The sequence below is a fragment of the Pseudopipra pipra genome, chromosome 5, assembly GCF_036250125.1.
Source record: "Pseudopipra pipra isolate bDixPip1 chromosome 5, bDixPip1.hap1, whole genome shotgun sequence".
NCBI lineage: Eukaryota > Metazoa > Chordata > Aves > Passeriformes > Pipridae > Pseudopipra > Pseudopipra pipra.
This window is the reverse complement of record NC_087553.1, coordinates 68,084,099-68,104,201: the sequence shown is the minus strand read 5'-3', so window position 1 is coordinate 68,104,201 and position 20,103 is coordinate 68,084,099. Positions and strand designations below refer to the sequence as shown.

At 40.3% G+C, this 20,103-nt stretch overlaps 1 protein-coding gene across 2 annotated transcripts in view; it reads right to left on the bottom strand.

Moving 5' to 3' along the window:
* GRM3 (glutamate metabotropic receptor 3) overlaps positions 1 to 20,103 on the bottom strand; it is a 103,173-nt gene that overhangs the window by 10,393 nt on the left and 72,677 nt on the right. Inside the window, exon 5 of one of the 2 annotated variants that reach the window (XM_064656454.1) lies at positions 1,354 to 2,420. The exons of the other annotated variant lie outside the window; for it this stretch is intronic. Coding sequence (XP_064512524.1) covers positions 1,354 to 2,420 — 1,067 coding nt within the window. The remainder of the gene's footprint in view (positions 1 to 1,353; positions 2,421 to 20,103) is intronic. 2 annotated transcript variants of the gene reach the window in all.

Here is a 20,103-nt window from a genome sequence, read left to right as displayed (position 1 = left end):
GGACATAAGGCTGTAAAATTCTGCTTGAACAATCAAGTCATGCTCCTCTTGGCCATTACTGTCTGTGCTGTCCACTCATGTGACTGTCTGCACTGATATTTCCCTTCTTCTGTGTCTGTCTTCCTGATTGCTTTGGGTGTCCGGAGCTGTTCCCTAGTGCCTTTCTTAAACTTTTCCTTCATCAGTTTCAATCCATTACTCACTATTCTAACTTCTCCTGAGACTGAATAATCCCTTCCTCTCTTTTTGTTGCCTTGAAATTATTTATAGTCGTGATCACGTCTCCCTGGGTTTACTCTTGTCTAGACTAAATATATTTAGCTCTTTTACTGTCACTCTGCGTGTCCTACTGCGTCATTTCTTATCTATCCGTGTTTTCTCGAGGATTTCAGTACCTTTCCCAAGCTGAGAAAAGTAGTATTAAATATATTGTTCCAGGGTGGTCACACCAAAATTAAGTTAAATGACATTATTAGCTCCAAAGTTTTATATGGTATTTCATGTACACACTAATAGCAGTAATACCCACCTAAGCTAATCTACCTTTCTTCTGGGCAGAATGTTGAACTAATTCCCTTTAAACTGCTGTAAGAGCCAACTCCTGCACTCATTTCTCACATCATAATAACTGTGAGATTTCCAGTGTAGCAGATCTGAATTTTTTTTCTCAGACAATTTCCTTCTGTTCAAAAATATGATTTTATTGAACTTGAAGCTTTGCAACGCCATGTGACAATTTAAACAGTTTAATGTTTTTAGAATTTGTTGGTGTAGGCTGACCAATATTTTATGCTCAGTGAGGTATGTGTTTTACAAAGTGTAGAAAGAATAAAAAGTTCTATCTTTAAGAATAACATTTGTTGGATTTTTTTTTTTACAGACCCTCTTTAATAGGAAATTTTGAAATTCTATCCTTATATTTTTTACTTGGAAGAAAATACCATGTTTCAATAGCAGATTCTTTTGCAGAAGGAGACTATCTAGCTCAGATTTTATTTCAAGGCCCATTTCTGCCAAATAACTCATTATGATTCATTCCAGCTCATGATCTACTAGGTTTTTCTGTTAGGACTATGATGTCAGATACTCATGAACCTATATGAATACTTAATCCATACTCTATGCCTCTGTCACGATCAGACTGATAGTACTAATCCTTTCCAGCTCCAACTGTACATGCTCTTTTTGAAATGAGACCATCTTTCTCAGAAGCAAGCCAAAATCTGCTAACATTGAAAGAGAACTTTTTTGCAAGGGATCCAGGGGACAAAAGAACTGAAAGAGTCTTTTAGTGAATGCTGATCCTCTAAAGTGATGCATATGATTTATGGAAACATATATCCAAAGACTTACTCTGTAGTCACTGGATGTCACATAAAATATAGGGAGAAAGGCCAGCCAAATGATGCACGTTGTGTACATTGTGAAACCGATAAACTTGGCTTCGTTGAAGTTCTCTGGACATTTCCTTGTTTTGAAGGCATATACAGTGCATAAGACTACGAGGATTACATCATATGTTAAGGAGATTAACATACTGGAATCCTTGACATTGCATTTCAGTATGACAGTCTCTCTCTTCTCGGGAACAGTGTACCGCCTGGTGCCTGGGGCCTCCAAGATGAGCCACACGGACACCACCACAACCTGGACCAAAATGAGACTCAGGCAGATGAAGACCTGAGAACTGGGGCTGATGAACTTGGGCCTTTGAGCCCCATTCTTTACACCATCGAATATTCTGGCTATGCAGTTCGTTTTTGTCAGAAGGGCAGAGTAGCAGACGGCAAAGGAACTTCCCAACCCCAAACGACGGAGGGTGCAGATGGCTGGAGAAGGCTTGGCTATGAAGAAGAAAGTCATGCTGTAAGACAGGAAGACCCCAAAGAGCAAAATGTAGCACAGTTCACGGCCAGAGGCTTTGACCAGGGGAGTGTTGTTGTGCTTGATAAACACCCCAATAACCATGAAAGTACAAATAAAGCCTAGGCATGCAATGGTAACAGGACCTATTGCCCAAGCATCTTCCCACTTGATGTAGTCTTCTGGTAGGTCGTAACAGCCAGTCAGGTCAGCTGTGGGCCATTTTCCGGGCCCGCAGTCTGCACAAGTGAATTCATCAGCCAGGTACTCATAGGTTTCACAGGGAATGCAAATCCAACAGCAGACATCTCCTGGTTGCATATTCTTCATCTCGTTAGGAGCGCAGGGGTCGCTGCACTGGGAGACAGGGACAGAGCTCCTGGACCACTGGATAGAGTCCACCTCAAGTGACAGAGTTTCTGCCCACTGACCAACCTTCACGTAGGAGTATTTGTCTCCAGTGTACTGGAAATTGAACACGTTGTATCGTCCTATCCCATCTCCATAGGCATCAAATTTGACCATACTGTCCGGATCATTCGGAGGGTTAAAGGGAGCTGTGGGGGAAAAAGAAAAAAACAAACAAACAAAAAAATTGTCAGACAATGTTATTATCAAAGCTGCATCTGACTTTTTTCCAACCCTTTGGCAAGCACAGGCACCTGACAGCTCAAAGAACCCAGTCGTCAACAGGTAAGTCAAGAGGTCTGTAATTGCCTCGGTTTTGAACTTGGAGGAAGAAAAGAGCTCAGATAGTACAACTCTATTTCACTTTACTGTATGAGGTATATTTGTAAATGTAAGATGACCAATGTCCTTACTGTTTTTTGTCCTGGATACAAATCAATTCTCCAGTTATTTCCCCCAGTATGCAACCACTGCTACCTTTCACATTTTCTCTTGAATGAAAGAAGTCTGCTTCTAACTGAAATTTAATATTATTTGGTGAAACATGGCTGCCATGATATAAGAAAATTTAAATAGTCAGATCAATAAATGCTGTTTTGAGGCCAACAGTCTGGAATACAGTTGAACAGAGGATTCATTTTGAGGATGATGGAGAAGTAACTATGAAGTCCTCAACAATTTCTTACTATGTCTTTTCACTTCTCCCTGTGTAGTAGGAAGTTTTGCATCCCTTCTATTTTGTTTCAATTTTACCAGTTTCTGATATTTCTTGTCTGGTCTGAGGTTCCCAGCACATGCTGCTTTGGTCCTGTATCTTGTTTGGGGAATAGATGAAAAAACACAAACTGTATCTGTGACCTTCTGTGAAATCAATATTGTAACACTTCCAAATGGTAAGCTCCGGAGAGTTTTGTTTTTCCTCCAGCTGAGGCTTATGCAGGGAATGAAGAAATATTAAAAATGTAGGAGGAAATTGCATTTACCATGTGATTTATTGGCCATTTGCTGCAGCATCAAAGGTGAAAGGCTTTATAGGTAGGAAGTGAAAGGGTTTTTTGCCACTGATGAGCAATAAAGGTGATTTTAGTCCCCAGTGTTTTTGGTTATAGAAGTAGTTCCACTGTCATTGCTGGAATAAATCTCTTTCCCTGCCTCTGTGCCCATGCTGTGCTTGAGCATGAAAATATCGTATAAGGGTGTAATATCTTCCTCCACTTCAATTTCCAGATACCTTGGATTTCTTGTGGTAGATTTATTTAGTTTCTTTAAAGCACTGAGGCCAAATTCTTTCACCTTTATTACTGTAGTGTTACCTTATTTTGCAATACACTGGCTAAGTTCAGTAAAAGGGACACTGGATTTTGGCACAGAATCCCCAGATGTTGGAGTGTTGAAATGTAACCTGCATCTCCTCAGGTGCTGCACTTGCAGTGTATTTCTTTCCCAACTTTCTGCTCATTGTAGAGCAAGGCTGGAATATGATTTAACCCACCTATACTATCTTCTGGGTTTGAGTCAAGACTGCTTGTTCTTATCCCTGCTCACTCCTGCACCTTACCACCTCACCTGTGTCAGCTCCAGTGGTGGACAGCCTTGGTCTGCAGGATTACAGAATCATAGAATTACAGAATGATTTAGGAAGGAAGGGACCACTGGTGGGGTCATCTGGTCCAACCTCCCTGCTCAAGCAGGATCATCCTAGAGCATATGGCACAGGATTGAGTCCAGACAGTTCTTGAATATCTTCAGTGAGGGAGACACCACAGTCTCTCTGGGCAACCTATTTCAGTGCATAGTCACCTGCACATAAAAGAAGTTCTTTCTCATGTTCAAGTGTTCCAGTTTCTGCCCATTGCCTCTCATCTCATTGCTTGGCACCACTGAGAAGTGCCTGGCTCCCTTCAGATACTGATATAAATTGATGAGGTCCCCTCTCAGCTGTGTCTTCTAAAGGCTGAATAGGCCCAGCTCTCTCAGCCTTTCTATATAAGACAGATGATGCAGTCCTCTTATCATCTTTGTAGTCCTCTACCGGACTTGCCCCAAGAGCTCCATGTCTTTCTTGTATGGTACAGATTAGGACTGGGTAGCCCAGGAATTTGTAAGAGGTTTATTTTATCTTTTTCTACACTGTTGCCACCTAGTTGTACCACTCTGCAGTCCAACAAGACTTCTGAGTGCACAAAATTTAAAAGCAGCATAATACTCTTCCAAATGGCCAGCCCTCCTGGAAATTACATGCTCTAAATTAAACAGCTAGCTAAATTCAAAATATAGGTCAACAAGAAGAATATTAAGCAGCTTCCCTTCTCTTCCTCCTCCTCCTCACGCACAGGCATGCAAGCTCTCTCATCCAGGAGCAGCATTAAAACGAAATCATAATGCAGCACTTAACAGCTCTTCAATAATGTGTTGTCATTGCCAGTGTCTTATTTCATTATTCATGACACTCATATAGATTGTAGAAGATGTTAACAGAGCAGCCCAGCTTTAAGAGCTAATTTATTCACTTTGGTGTTATCCAGGCCAGCTCCTGAGGTGGGGTGAGAGCCTGTGACTGCTGCTGGCACCAGTGGAGCTGCAGGTAAGCAAGACAAACTGCAAACTGGTTGTTTGGCATCATAACTTGAAGGGCACAAATACCCCAGTGTAAGTTACCTTACGGTCTGAAATACCAGCACTTTTCATGAAAGAATTCCCTCTGTGTAATATGTTTAACAACTTCTTAGTTCTGATAGAATATTTATCATTTAAACAGAGCAAAGTATTTTCCTTAGACTTTGCAGGTAGGTACAGAAGGCAGAGCAGGTAATCTCACATATAATTAGTTTGAAGCTCATGTATAGTTGCCTTTCACGGGGCTGTTCTCATGGCACAAGTATAAACAAAAGACTTTTGTAGGACAATATGTTTTAAGTTGACCAAAGCTCATAGCTTGAAACATTAATTTTTAGTGGCTGCTGATAGAGGAAAATAAATCACTCTCTTTCAGATGGGAAGGATGAAATCATTAAACCAAACAGTGATGTATTTAATTATAGTATGGTAAGCCAAAGCCTACAAATGAGCCGACTGGGTGGCAGCAATTAATATATCCACTGATTACATACAAAATTACTAAGGCATTTTAATGTATCATTTATCAACATATTCTAGATGCTGTAGGATCACTTTCAAAAAGTAATGTTTTCATAAAATATGATGTAATATTCACCATAAAAGTAAGACGCTTATAGGCAAGAATGGAATATCACAAAAAAGCAGGACTTTATTTTTAGTGTAAAAAATGATAATTTTTGCAAATTGCTTTTCCCAGAGATGATGTCAGTCTATGTCATAGGTCAGTCTGCAAATTTTCTCCAGTTACATTCCAGTTTTGAGAGGAAACCTACAGTCTTTATAGCAGGTATTTCTGGCTGGTCTTTTTCAGAGTTTTAGCTAAGCTGCTTTAGATTCATCCCTTGGGAGAGAAGAGACAGGAGTTTCTGGATCTATCCACCTGTTAGCTTAGAAGCTATATGAGTGACAATACAAACTTTGTCTCCTTTGAGCAGTGTCTTTGAATCTTGCTCTTGTCTTGCACTTCATGAAATGAATTATCCCTGTGTAAAGCAGTTATCTGTGAAAAATTTTGGAAAATAAGTTATCAAGGAAAAGAAAGGATAATTAAAAGTGACTTAAAGACAAACCAGTGATGCTTTGTGCTCCAGCTTGCAGCAGTTCAGCAATGAAGATGTCACAGCAGTGATGTTTATGAGCGCAGAAGTGCAGAAGACAGAAACCTATGGAGCACTGGTGCAGGCAGCCACCTCTGTCAGCTCACTGGAGATATCCTACTGGAGGAGAGGATGCCAGTGTGCAAGTGGAGGACAAACTCCTTCAGCTTCAGATAAGAGAGAAATCACTACAGATTTATGGCTGTCTCCATAGCAGATATGGATAAGAACATAAAATAACATCATAGCTTTTATGTAGTGAATTATATAACTTGTTTCCATCTTCCTACAGTGGCATCAATTTTTCCAGAAGTCAAGTAACTTGTGAATATGTGCTTATGTGCTGTTGGAAGCAGGAAGTTGCTTTCATTTAGAAATTTTTATTGTTTTTGGTGTGAATGATGTACAGCTCTTGGTGACACAAAAAATTTCAGAAAGAAAGTTCTGAAGGGGGGGGCTTATTTTTTTTCGAGAGCAAAACCATTATTTGAAGAGGTGGTATCAGAAGTATTTTTAAAATGCTTCTAAATCTGCCCATTGCCTCAGTTGAGTGAAAAATACTCCAGGATTTTTTAACCAGGAATGAGTAGATGAGGAAAACAAAGCTGTTTAAAACTTAATTAGGCACTGGGAAACTTTTGAGACACCAAGCAGCCTAGGAAAAGATGAATGTCATTTTAACTGGCTTGGAATCAGATTAGATTTTGTTTGTCAGCCTCTTTGGGCCAGAAAGGATATTTTGCATAGAGCCTTGCATGCATCTGTCACAGAGCTGAATGTACAGATGTTGTCTTATAGAAAACATCATCAGTAACACTTCCTGGTAGGGATGATGACAGATAAGCCTACATCTGAGAACATTCATTTCTGTAAAACACACATCTGTTCGTTGTTTGCTGAGTGTATTCTTTCAAAACAAGGTACAGATCACTACCTAGGAGACAATTCATTGATATCAAGGCTTGTTGAAAGCACTGCAGTTTTTCAGCTTAGCAGTTTGCAATTCTATGAGATTTCATGGGGTTCAGAAAGAGATGTAAAAAGAACTATTTTGAGCACCACAGGTACCTTCTTCCACATCTTGTTAGCCCCAAAGGCTTTCAGCCCAATAGACTATAAGGGGATCAAGATTAAATGGAAATGTAAATGTGAAGAGGGAACAGGCTGGAGTTTCTGAAAAGTTGAGTAAAACCTCCTTAATCTCACTAGATGGTGCTGCAAAAACTCTGAACTTCTGATTTAAGACTGAAAAACAAGACATTTGTTTATGTAACAGAAAAATATAGTTATTTTTTCATCCCCCCTACTCCTTCCTGTTACATATCCTTGCCTTTTTAAAACACTGTAAGGAAGAACATTTGTAATAATATTGCAGGATATGGTGTGTTTGTCCAACAGGCTTATACGTATGTATGATGCCTTATCTTGAAAAGTATCAGAAAAGATCCTGAGAATGCACATATCTTTTCATTCTCTTTTCTTTTTAGCTAGATATGGCTTGTTGAGATCAAAGTGACTTATTTCTGCTTGGCTGAACACGGACCTGATGCACCCACTCCTGTTTCTATCTCAGCATAATGCAGCTGGTTTCATACCTGATTGACAGAAGGCACGTTGAAATTTGGCAATTTAAAAGTTAGTACAGGGAAAGATCAGAGTGAAGTGTCACCGCTTTGCACCTCTCCACAATTAATGAATAATGAACGGGCTTAAAATATCAGTTTCCACAGAGACAAGTAGTCACTTTTAACCTCTGCACCACCATTTCTGGATGTGTTTGGGTCACATGCAGCATTGCTTCTTCTCATTCAAGAAGGAAATGAGACTGATTAGTCTTCTACAAATGTAGTTTTCCTATCTATGCCTGCAGATTTTCCATTCAGGTCTGTGGTTTCTCTCTTAGGTTAGATGCTTGCTGTAGGGAATTTTAACACCTGTCATAGACAACCCCCCGCCAGCATTTGCAGTGGTCAGAAACAGAAATGTTTCTCCAGGCCTAGTTGCAAAGATCTATCACATATCACAGACATCTGTAGGTAATTTAGTTATCCCAAGCTTCCATTCTACAAAAGAGAATGGGTACTTCTAGGGTTCACCTTAAAGAGGTGTCTAGGATAGCCCAGCTAAACTGTACCTGCTCTTTTTCTGCTGACCATAATGATTGTGACTAGCTAAAATACACTCACAGTATATCTATCTGCAGTCAGGTGAGATGAATATCACCAATATCCGGAACAGAAAGACTCACAGCTGGAGCACCAAGTGATAGCAGCTTGTGCAAGCTCTCTAAGGTTCACCTGTGAACGGGTGTCTCTTGCAAGCTGTCCACACAGGCTGCTGTGGAGGCTGTTGCAGAGCATGCCTGGGAACATTGGCAAAACAAGCCAAGAAGGGTCTGAAAGATTGGAAGAATTCGTTCAGCTTGTCACTATCCTCAGCCTGGCTGAGCACAGAACTCCCCAGCTACCTTTCCTGTGAAATGCTTGCCTCAAGCATCATGTTTTACATTTTCAGGTATATGTTGTCCTCTTGCTTGTGTGGCCCTTAAGCATATGTGTGGTCTTTAGAACTCGGGAAGAATTAACGAGGTGCTAAGTTACAAACTTTCACCAAGGAAATTATGAAATTGCCTATTGTTTTTTAAAGGAATTTTAAGGAATTAAAAAAAGAATTTCTTCCTTCTTATAGCATTTGGATTTTGAAACATGGTGGGTAAAAAGCAGGTAAGAATTCTGCAGTCATTCCATTTCTCCTTAAAAATACAAAACATCTCCCCTGATATTAAGAATATTTCTTGGAGTTGTTTTGCAAAGGTTGCACCAGTGCAACTTTAAAATAAACACTCATGGAAAAGTGTCAAAGGTGTTTTTCTTTTTTTAATGTCTGCTGTGCTGATAATCGATATGAATGATTTGTGAGATTCCAACATAGCAATGCGTTTCAACTGATACCATTCTTTTAATTTAAGATTATCCACTTAAAGAAATGGTTGGCACAAGAGGCAAAATGCGTGTAATGTCATTCATACCAGCAATCAACTTGTAATTACAAAGGAAATTAAACCATGACTTCAAACTGCCTAACTCCTCCCTCAGGCCAACTAGTTAGTTATTTTGTAAGCAGAAGCAAAGGGAACCCGTTCCCATTATGAAGAATAATGGCCACTGTTAGGGTGACAACACACGTTCAGGAACTGGAACTGTAAGTTCTGGGCTGGCCTTTGGTAGCTCCCGAAATGTTTTGGTCTGAGGAAAAAATGTGTTGGCCAGTGAGTTATCTGTCAGTTACTGAAAATTAACATTACTGTCAGAGCCTGAGATTTTGGTTGGGACTTTCTGTCAGTTCAGGGTTTATGAGTTTCCTGTGTCCAATTTGAACTTCCATTGAGGGACATTCCCATTTAACCTCAAAGCTGGGAACTGGTGTCATATCTTACTCTTCTCTTCCCAGTACATCTGAGGAACAGCTGAAAGAGATTGAAGCTGTGTTTTAATTTTGCTAAAATTCACTTTTGGACTAAATGAGGGACTTGGTTATATCACAGGAGTATGACTCTTTCCCTTTTTGGAGGCACCATTCCATGATGTGCTAATTCCACCCCCAGACTGCATATCTAGCTGTCTAAGGAAGAGTTAAATACCTAATAATATTTTTGTCCTTCTTCGTCAGCCTGAAGGAAATTCAAATAGATTCAGTTATTAAGATATTAAAGGAAATTGGTTAAAACATTCTTTCTCTGTGGGGACTTAAGGATTAGAGAGGTGTTTCTAGACACAGCTCTGAATAATTTAGTTAGAGGTTTGCCCTTAGAGATCAGAACCAAATGAACCATGAAATAGACCCTCTGGCTGTTATTTCCTAATTGATGTGATACGAAGACACTCCCAAGTCAGGTGGACTGACATGGATTTAATGACTTATACTGCAATATTATTATTTAGTAGTAGTAATGTTGTAGCTGTTACATTCCAAGATTCAAGTGCATAAGAAACGTAGTATTTCTTATAGACTAGTCCATAGATGGGAAAAGTGCACAAGCTTTCAGGCACAAGTTCACTCCATTAGGTCATCAGAAACATTGTTCAATAAATTTGACCTTCATTTATTTTGAAGGAACAGCTCTGCTCAGAGTTTAGTATATCAGGTTTTTATTTCCTCCTGGAAACAAAATTTCGCTTTGCAAACAGCCTCATTACTATCCATTTGCAGAGTAATTGCTGAAAGCTTTTTGTTCTCTTCTTTGAAAGTATGTAGTTTAGAAACACAAGGGCTGATCGAGATGCAAGACAAGATATGACAAAGGGATGTTATGCCAAAAACCTCTGTTTTTTCCAGATACGTGGGCAGCCTAATAAAGGTATTGCCTCTTCCTACGTATCTTATGACTCTATGCTATCATTTTTGTTAAGGAGCTACTGAAAACTCTCAGCAATCACCCTACAAATTGCTAATAATGAGGTAATTTGTGAAATGAAATTGTATTTGCAGTAGGAAAATAAAAGCATAAGTAGTGAATTCTAAAGAGAACATCTCTTTGAAACAACTGAAGCTGAAATTTATTGAACATTTTGTGGGAAAAAAAGGAGTTGTAAAATGCCTCAGAGCTGGAATAAACACTGCTATGTTGAAACACAAGAATCTTTATGCTCAGACATATGCAGCTCAGTTACAGCATTTGCCACATCTGACATAATGTTAGCGAAGGACAAAGAACACTTAGAGTTCAGCTGGAAATGTAAATGTTTTATACATCTCAGGGTGTAAGATTCTGGAGTGGATCAGTTTTCTCTCTGAATATAATATATGAATGAAAAAAAGTGGCCTATATTTCTGTAACCTAAACTTAATTAGTATCTATATTGGGAGCGCAATTTTCTTGCAGAGCTCCTATAATCAAGTGGAGAGAAACAGACACCGCCAAGGGTAAGCTCTGGCTGACACGAGCTGCCATCAGGAGGGTGGGTAGCTTCCTCCATTGATAGTTCTCCAGTTATCGCATTACAAGGTGTATCAAAGAAAGCTGGGTGGCTTGAATTTTGGCCACTGAAGACAAAATCAACCTTATGTTTTCAATAAGGCTCACTACATACAATGAATGTGCTCATCTTCCTTTGTAGAGGTTTGAATTTATTTTTACTCATTTCCTTATAATAAGGTGGTGGCTGAAAATGCACATCTACTGAAATTGCAAGTTAAGTCAGTATTCAGTAGAGTATATCATGTGTCTGGCCAAATCTCGAGTCAGCCAGTCAAGAGGTGAAAGTGGGCTTCTCACAACAATGAATTTCAGTAAAAAGTTGGTGAGGTAAAGGATAAGAACTCTTGGCTTTTAAGGCTATTCATGCATATTACACACCAGCTGCAAAGGTAGCACGTCGCCTCTTCCAGTATCATCAGTGTTCATGGGCATGCCTTATGCTACGACATGCAAGCTGCATGTTCCATTAATACTTGCAAATTCTCCTACTCTCAGGAAGAAAAGATAAAGCTGAAAGCACAGACTCATTTCTGCTAATGTTTTGCTCCACTGAATCAGTTTGGCAACAGCAACAGCAATCACCAGACCTCAGGGAAAAATGTAAAAAGAAAATGCTGATTTATTTGCCTGTTTTATGGCGGAAGCAGAGGCACACTGATAGGCTTTGACTGATAAAGTGTTTCAGAGATCTAGAAAGGACATCAACAGCACTGCCGCAAACCTTCCTCTGATTTGAGATAATTTCTTCTCCAAAGAGCCTTTAAAGATGGGGTTTTTATTCTTTCAGTTACTGGAGCATTAACTAGCCATTAGCTATTTATTCAAGTAGATACACAAATGCAGTAGAGGAAATTTAACAAACTTTTTCAGCACATTTCCATCAGTTCCCAGTAGCAGCTTCATACAGTGTTTTATCAGCCACTGTCTGGTGGAGACTTATCCTGGAACAGCAGGCCAATCTTTGACACAAAACTGATCACTTGGAGCAGTGATCAGCTTCTCCATTCATCAGGACAATAGAGAAATGTCATGTAAAAATTCTATTTTTTCAGAAACCATAGGCAAAATTTATTTATAGGGGCACATGGTGTATAGTTATTTATGTCAAGGGAAGGAACCATAAGAACACAACCTTTGGCTGTTAACAGGCAATGATGTAATTGCTGCTTAGGCTACAAGAGTCCAGCAACCCTACTCCACACATTTCTGCATATGATCAAGCATGTTCTAGTGTTTGGAGCAAATTTAAGACCTATTGTAAAAGATAAAGGGTGACAAAGAAGCCATCCCCACAGAAAGAGTGCAAGAGAGGTCTGTAGCAGAAGCACAGGAAGATGCTTGAGGTTCCAGAGCTGTACACAATCAGCTACTGATCACTACAGAAATTTAACCTTGGGAAGAAGGGAGGATTAGGATTAGGATTAGATTTTTAGGGCATAATCAATATAAAGAAGAGCATGTATGCAGCATATGCAAAATATCCAGTGGATGGTGAAAAGACAAAAGTAATAATAAGAAGGTACAATGCCAGTAATGGCCTCTGCAAGTAAAAGAACAAAGGCAAAATTGAGAGAAGAATTACCCTAGGACTGTCCCCCAGTTGTGGATGCTGGAACTCATCAGTGTTGCTACCTCAACACCAGGAGGTTCTCACTTCCCTTTGGCGTGGAATGATTGCTGCTTTTGGATTTGCTGTGCACTTTTTATAAATGCAAACTCAACAATCATACACCAAGTTACTATTTTAGGATTGGTTTCAGTAAATTTAAAGAACAGTGAGTGAGTGCTGTTGTGACTGTGTATGTGTGTGTGCAGACCTGTGTGTGTCTTTCAATCCAAACTTCCTATAAAACAGTGTGGTTGATACTGGGTCACAGAGTCATTGTAATATCAGATGTAGCCCTTAGGAATCACATTCCACCCTGAAAATCCATATTCTCTCAGAGTTAATGGGATTTCTGTGGCACATATGTTCTGTGTGAGGACTTCGTTCAAGGCTGTGCTTCCCTCAGCGTTCTCACACAGTTTCCCTGTTTCCTCTGAGAATGGTAAAATTCCTTCCCTGGATAAAATGATGGGGTTTTCTTAGCTAAGCCTCATATTTCAGCCCCAAAAGTGGTAAATATTTAATATATGCAAAGGAATTGCTGCATTAGCTTATTCCATCAAATTATCTGGAATCTGTGTATAGCCTCAAATAGAAAAATGTACTGCATGAAGCCTGTATTGAATTGAGGAGCAATTGCACATATACTTTTAAAAAATGAATATCTCTCAGCCTTCAGAAATGTTCTTGCATTTCTTCTGTAGGCATTGTGCTAGATATACATGTGTCATTAGTCTAGAAGAGATAAGACAATTAATTTATTGCCAAGTAGAAAGATGGGCAGAACTGTAGGAGATGAAGTGCAGACACAAGACTGAGGGGACAGGGGCCTTCAAAGTGTGAGGTACAACAACCTCTGCTTTTGATCTACTGGGTGTTTGCAACCACCATTCCCATATCCACTGCTTCTGGCTCTGAGCTCTTCTTCCCAGGCACTCAGAAAAGAGTGAGTTTTTGTGTGGAGACCCTACAAACCAAATTTTTGATCTCAGTAATTTCTTTATGAAACACATGTCTTAAGTTTAAGGATTTATATTTGGAGACATTGTAATTTCTGGCTTAGTGCTGAACCCCTTTGCATTCCAGCAGTGAGCAGGTGAGTTATCCATGGCTGGAGCAAGAGGTGAGAAAGCAAATCAAAGGATTGCTCCTGTGCCTGAGCCATGCTACAGCTAGGATTTTCTGAACATTTCTGTTAGAAGTTTCTCTGCTTCTGATACTCCTCTGCATGAATACATGTGCTGTTCCCTGTGCCTTGAAGAATTTTAGTATTCTTTGTCTTTACTTGTTATATGCTCAGACAAATATACTTTCATGGCAGGAAGAAGGAAACAAAAGGAAATGACTCACCCAGATAGCAGAAATGAAATATATTTTTCTATTATATTCTATATCTGCTAACAAAATAACCATAAATGGTGCAGTGATGCCAAAGTAGACATTCTCTGAGATGCTTTTAGAGGTGTTTAGAAACGTGGCTCTGACAGATGAGGAAATGAAAGAAAGTCAAACATTTTTCTGCCAGGTCCATCCAGTTTACAGTTGATGGGAATTGTGTAAAAGGTCAGTTTGTGAAGAATATGCATATGCAAAAGGAGTTTCTGCTCTGTGAAAATATAGACCTGATTGCTTTTTGAAAAACAAAAAAAATTTGGGGAAAAATATTTTAGTGGAAAAATTTAAACACGACTGTTTTGAGTTTGGGTTGAGTTTCTTTCTCCCTTTTAGATAGAGAAGGAGACTATCACTGAGGGTTTTTTCCTGCACTGTGAATCAGAAACAGGCAAGACAAGCTTGAAGGGAACAGTTCAGGCTTCACAGAAAGCTCATCTGGGCTGCAGTTTAACAAGTACAGTACAGCAGTCATCTTGGGACAGGTGTGTCTGGAGACATGCTACATGGAAGTGACAGAGGATTCAGACCATGACCCACGTCCAGATTGCAACACCAGGCTGGGCTGAGTGTCAGTGTCATGCTAATGCAGCTATACTGGTCTGGTACTTCTTCCTGTTTCGTCAGTGTTAGCCTGGGAATATCTTTACACTGCGCTCTACTGGGTGGAGAAAATGTGTCTTCCAGGGATGTAGTGATATTTACTTTATTTTAGGAGAAAAGATACTTTTCTACAGATTATGCTTTCACTTCTGCCTTTGTAGGATGATTATTAGCTGCCAACAACGATAGAGGTTTTGTAAAAATAATGTAACATTTAGTTATCTATGGGATTAGACATCTGGATTTGTGACTTTCTGTAGTTTTCTTCATCACCTTTTGGAAAGACCAATTTTCTCGAACTCATTGGAAGTCCAGAACACATCTGGATTAATCAAAAAAGTAAAATGGAATCTCCTTCTCGTGTCCTTGCCCTCATACTCATGAACACTTTCGTGGTCATGTTCTGAGCACAGCCTCTGCCTTTGTCAGCCCCTAAAATATATCTCAGCATTCAAGTGAGAGTAACTGATATTAGTCATGAAAGTGCTAAACTGCTCTTCTGCAGCAGGTAGTACAGAAGACTCTGGTCCTCCCTGGGGCTTTTTGGAGCCAAATTAGATGCTAAAATGTAAGGGATAGAAATCCTGAACCAAATTCTTCTCTCACATGATAACTTGTCCTGCCAGGCCACAAGAAGAAAGAAGCAGACCTGACATCACTTATGTGTGAATGTGTCTCACAGGAAAATCTGCATGAAGAATAAGAATATAATCCCATGGTTGCCCCCTATCATAAACCTCAGTAGGACTGGAAAGGGGACTGTGCATATTTGGGGGATGAAAATGTTGTATGAGACTTCCTGCTCCTTTGAGGACTTGGAATGTGCACACCCTTGGTATTTGGGATTCACATGACATTTTCCATCAAAACAAAAGATAAAATAATAACAATAACTATTATAAAACCAGCAGTAGGCAAACACAGAAGTCTGTGATTTAGAGAAATTAGGTTACCAAACCTTCTGTCTCTCAAATATGTGATCTGAAAGAAAATTGTTGCTCAGTTTGTCAGTCATGTGTTTCTCCATAAACACAGGGTGTCTAATCTCATCCTCATTTACACATTCTCATGGATGCTGTGATATCTAGAGATTTATGGATACCTAAAGGCTACATTATTAATATGAGATAAGCTGACTATAATTTACATACAAGGCACAGACTATTTAATTTTATGTTCAGTATTTCATGGCTCAGCTGAAGTGGTGGGTTGTTTAAATATTCAAGTAGAGGAAACTGAGATGGAGAGCTATTTGCAATTTTAGGAATGTCAAAGCACCTTCACCTAAATATGCCACTATAACAAGTTTGGGGCCATTGCTGGCCTGTGGTTTCTGCAGGCTTTCCAGGAATGACATCCAGCTGGGTAAAGGCTGAAGGCAACATACTTTCAGAGACTTCCTGAGGAATATGAAGAAAAGCTGTTGCTGCTCTCTGTCCTGCTAATGCTACATTTCTCATCTTTCTGTCCATGGGAGCTCAGTGCCCAGGTCAGGCAGAGAGCGGTGACAGCGGGCAGTGGTGACAGTGGTGACAGTGGTGGCAGTGGTGGTAGTGGTGGAAGTGGTGGCTGCAGGCAGAAGTACCTTGCTTCTGAGTTAGATGGGGAGCAATGGCCCAGCACACCTTGACCTCCGCTGCTGGAGCTTATCTCAAGGGGTAAAAATACAATTCAACCTCTGCCCTGCTCACTCAGGCTAATTACTGTGAATTAGTGCCAAATGAAAGCATGAAAAAGCAGTATTTTATGAGGGTTGCTGGCTAGACAGCAGACACCACTAACAGGTAGGTCACTGGCCTGCTATCATGACAAGAGAAATTTTAATGAAAATTTTATTTGGAAGTTGTGCTCTAGAGATGATGATGCCTGTGTCCTGCTGGCAGCCCAGGTATCCGGTTTACATGGGGCAGCGTGTGACACACAACATATCCAGAGTGCAGATCAGTTGTTTGCCACCATGATACCTCAAAACTAAACTAGGGGATGAAAAGGTTCTATAGTATTTTAATTTCGGCCAGTTTACATCTAGAAAGCCCTAAGCAAATTGATCTGATTAAACAGCTGTTTTTCTTTCCATCAGAAGGTTAAACTAGAGATCTCTCAAGTACCCTTCCAACCTGATTTATTCTTTAACTTTATAGTTCTATATATTATGAATCTATAGTATATATAGTTAAATATATATAAAAATGCATATATATATATATAAATTACATAAATATATTAATATATACACATATGAAAAGCTTCAGTAAGGACTAAGCAGAGATTAGCTTATTTACCCTTGGAGCACTAAATTTGCCCAACAGAAGGAAACTGCATATCCCCATGAGGTCTGTGAAGAGACAGCTGGAGTAAGAAGAAAGTAGATGGGGCCACCAGGAATATCAGGCCATCAAAATCTCACTAGAGCTCTCTGTGTGTATACACAAATGTAACTCTAATACAGAGAGAAATATGGGAAAATACTGTGCAAGTTCAACTCTTCCTCTGCTTTGAAACAGCAAATCTCAAGTGTACTTTCAGAGACTGTCCCTTAGTTGCTTGCAAAGTTTTAAATTCTACGACACATTTGTGGTCCCAGGAAAAGGTAGTAATTTTTCCTATAAATCCTAGACATCTTTTTCATGTGTATTTTTAATTACTATCTTGGGGAATTCACTCTACATTTTCCTTGGCTTTATTAGCTACAAATCCATCATGAATTACACTTTTACAACTTTTATGATTAACAGGGTGTTAGATGCCTTTTGCACATGTAAGTTTTGCCTTAATCTGAAAGATGTGTTCTCTTTTCATTTACAAATAAGCATCACAAGGAAGACCAGGAGGACCTCGCTGCTGACTGAGTGCTGAAGGCCAGGGGGATCTGACCTGATGAGAAGGAGCTCTTTGGGTGCGATGGCAGAGTACCAGGGCCTTCTGCTGCAGAGCCTGGGCTTTGAGCTCTGTCTTTAGCCTGCACATCTACTGACAGGTACTCCCTGCTGTAAACTCCTTTGAAGTTTCTGCATCTGTAACCTGCCTGTGACAGCAAATGCAGAATTTTTGGTCTGTGCTCCATGCAGCCTGGCCAGACATTGAGTTTTGAAGTGGACTTTTGACAGGAAATATTTATGGCTAAATCCCAGAGCAGGCACCATGCAGTGCTGCTGTGCTCAGAAGTGAGGTGACATCTGCTTGTTGGAGACCATGACTTTTAAGCTCTTTCTTACTTGGATGGCACAGTTATGATGGAAATGGTCTGTGAAATTACATTCCCACAACAGAAGTCATCAGTGTTCAAGAATAAATGAGAAGGTGAATTTGTGTTTCTGCTTCATATTATTTGAGTGTTGACAGGGGTATAGTGAGGAGTTAAAAAAAAAAAGGAAGTAAATCACACAGAAACGTAGGACCAGGGAGAAATAAAAGTTTTGTCACAAAGTCCAATGGATGAAAGGGAACAAATCAGAACTGAATTACAACCCTTTTCTCATTTGGAGTAGTCATTCAGGTTAGCTACCGGAGAGGATTTTGCCCAGTATAAGCTAAGATTGATGACACAGGCTTGGCTGGAGAAGAGATGGACCTCTGAAGATAATACAGAAAGGGACATGACTCTTGCAGCTTTGGACAAAGAAAGGGGTAGGAAAAGACACTGAGTACTATAAATACATGTGTTGCCTAAAATTTTTATTGCCTTGTTTTCCAAGGTTACTAATTTAGCTAAATTCCTCCAACCATTAGCTGTGGAGATTCAGAAAGCTGCACAAGACAGGTGGACATGCATACATCCCAAAATCCAACCTTTCTCTGCCCATACACTCCCACACTAGATTTGCAGCAGAGTTAGTCCTGTGATACCATCAGCCCTGCTAACTGCAGAGGGAAAAGCTGGAACCCAGCCCCACACCCTTGGGTGACAAGGCTGTCATCCTGCACAGCCAGCTCAGCAACCTTGGCCCTGATGGAGCTAATGCTGGTCCTCAAATGTCATCACTGCCCTTCCTCACCTCCAGTCCAATGCCCTGGAAGAGCAGCTATACCAGGTAGCAACATGTGGGGCACAGCTGTGCAGTAGCCTGCCACTTACTTGTCCCAAATGATGGACACCCCTTTCTCACTGGCTGTGCTAATGCTCACTATCCTGGCATACGACAAACTCTGTGAGGCTTGCAGTAGAGCTGTGGGCAGTGATAACATTGCTTTTCTCTGTCCTCCTGGTGGCTTAAATGAGCTAAAATAGTTAGCAAAGCTGGTTGCTGCACTGTCCCCCGCACCCTTGTGAGGGAGAAAGGCTTCTGGATACGTGCAGCTCTGACTTATATTGGGGTTCACCCCTGGATTTGTGCCCTCCAGAGTCCCCTCTGTATTCTACCCTTCACCAAGCAATGGCTGGGTGTGGTGAGAAGTTGAGTTTATGCTCTTTCCCATGGAGCCCTTTACTTTTGTTCAGCACTTCTTTGTTGTTCTGTTAATACAAGTTAACAGCCTCTTGAACCAGCATCTCTTTATCAGCAGAAAAGCATCATGATTCAGAACATCAAGTGCTGCACTTGTGCCCTCAGGAGGGAACGCAGAGAATGGGAAGATCAAGAAGATGAACCAGCCTATATCTCTTTGAAAGGCCAAACAAGCACTGAGATAGAGTGAGTGCATTTATCTAGGGGTTTTGCATTCTTGCATCCTCCTGCTGGAAACTGGAATCAGGTACAGGTGTTTCTTTTTTTTCCTTGCTGAAAAGATTCAGGATATCATGGCATTTGTCATATATGTCTTACTGACTTGCAAGAAAATTATGTGCTTGGTGTATCTCACAGACAATAAGGAATGAAACCTCATGCTGTCTTAATGCCCCACTTCAGTTCTGTGGAGTTATTCCAATTTAATGAAAAAGGAGAAATAAGTAGAACCCCAGAGATATTAATGGAATAGCTGTCACACAGCATGTCAGCATCAGTGGCAGCATGAGGGTGCACAGATCCTGGCCAGTCCCATACTCCAACCCTGCTGTTAGCTAGTCCCTGAGTATTTCCCTGCAAATCACATTATTGCTGAGCCTGAGAGCCTCACTTCAGGCTTTCAGCTAAATGGCAAGTGAAAATAAATCTTAGTTGCTCTATGCTCCATCTGTAGTCAGTAGCAAGAGGTGTAGGGGCAAACCATACCTCACATGGGCTGGAGCACACTCTGTCAGTGCTGATCCCCTCCATTAACTGCAATCAAAGACTAACCAAAATTAATTTGAGTGTGAAGGGTAAATGTCTAAAATTGCGCAGTCCCACACCAGTCATATAAACGCACCTAATGATTTCCTCAGACTGGTGTGTTTGAAATACACCATGAGATGCTCCCAGAAAATGGGAGAATACTTTCAGGGCTGTTTCCCAGATTTCTTTCCTGGAAACCTGCAGGTTTATGCATGCAGGGCTCATCTATGTGTACCTCTGCCTTTCAGCAGAGGAGGTATTGCTTAAATAGTTGTTTGTGTGTCTGCAAATCTGCTTATCACTGTTCTGTTTCTTGCCTGCTTCCTTGTGGTGGGTGTAAATCTC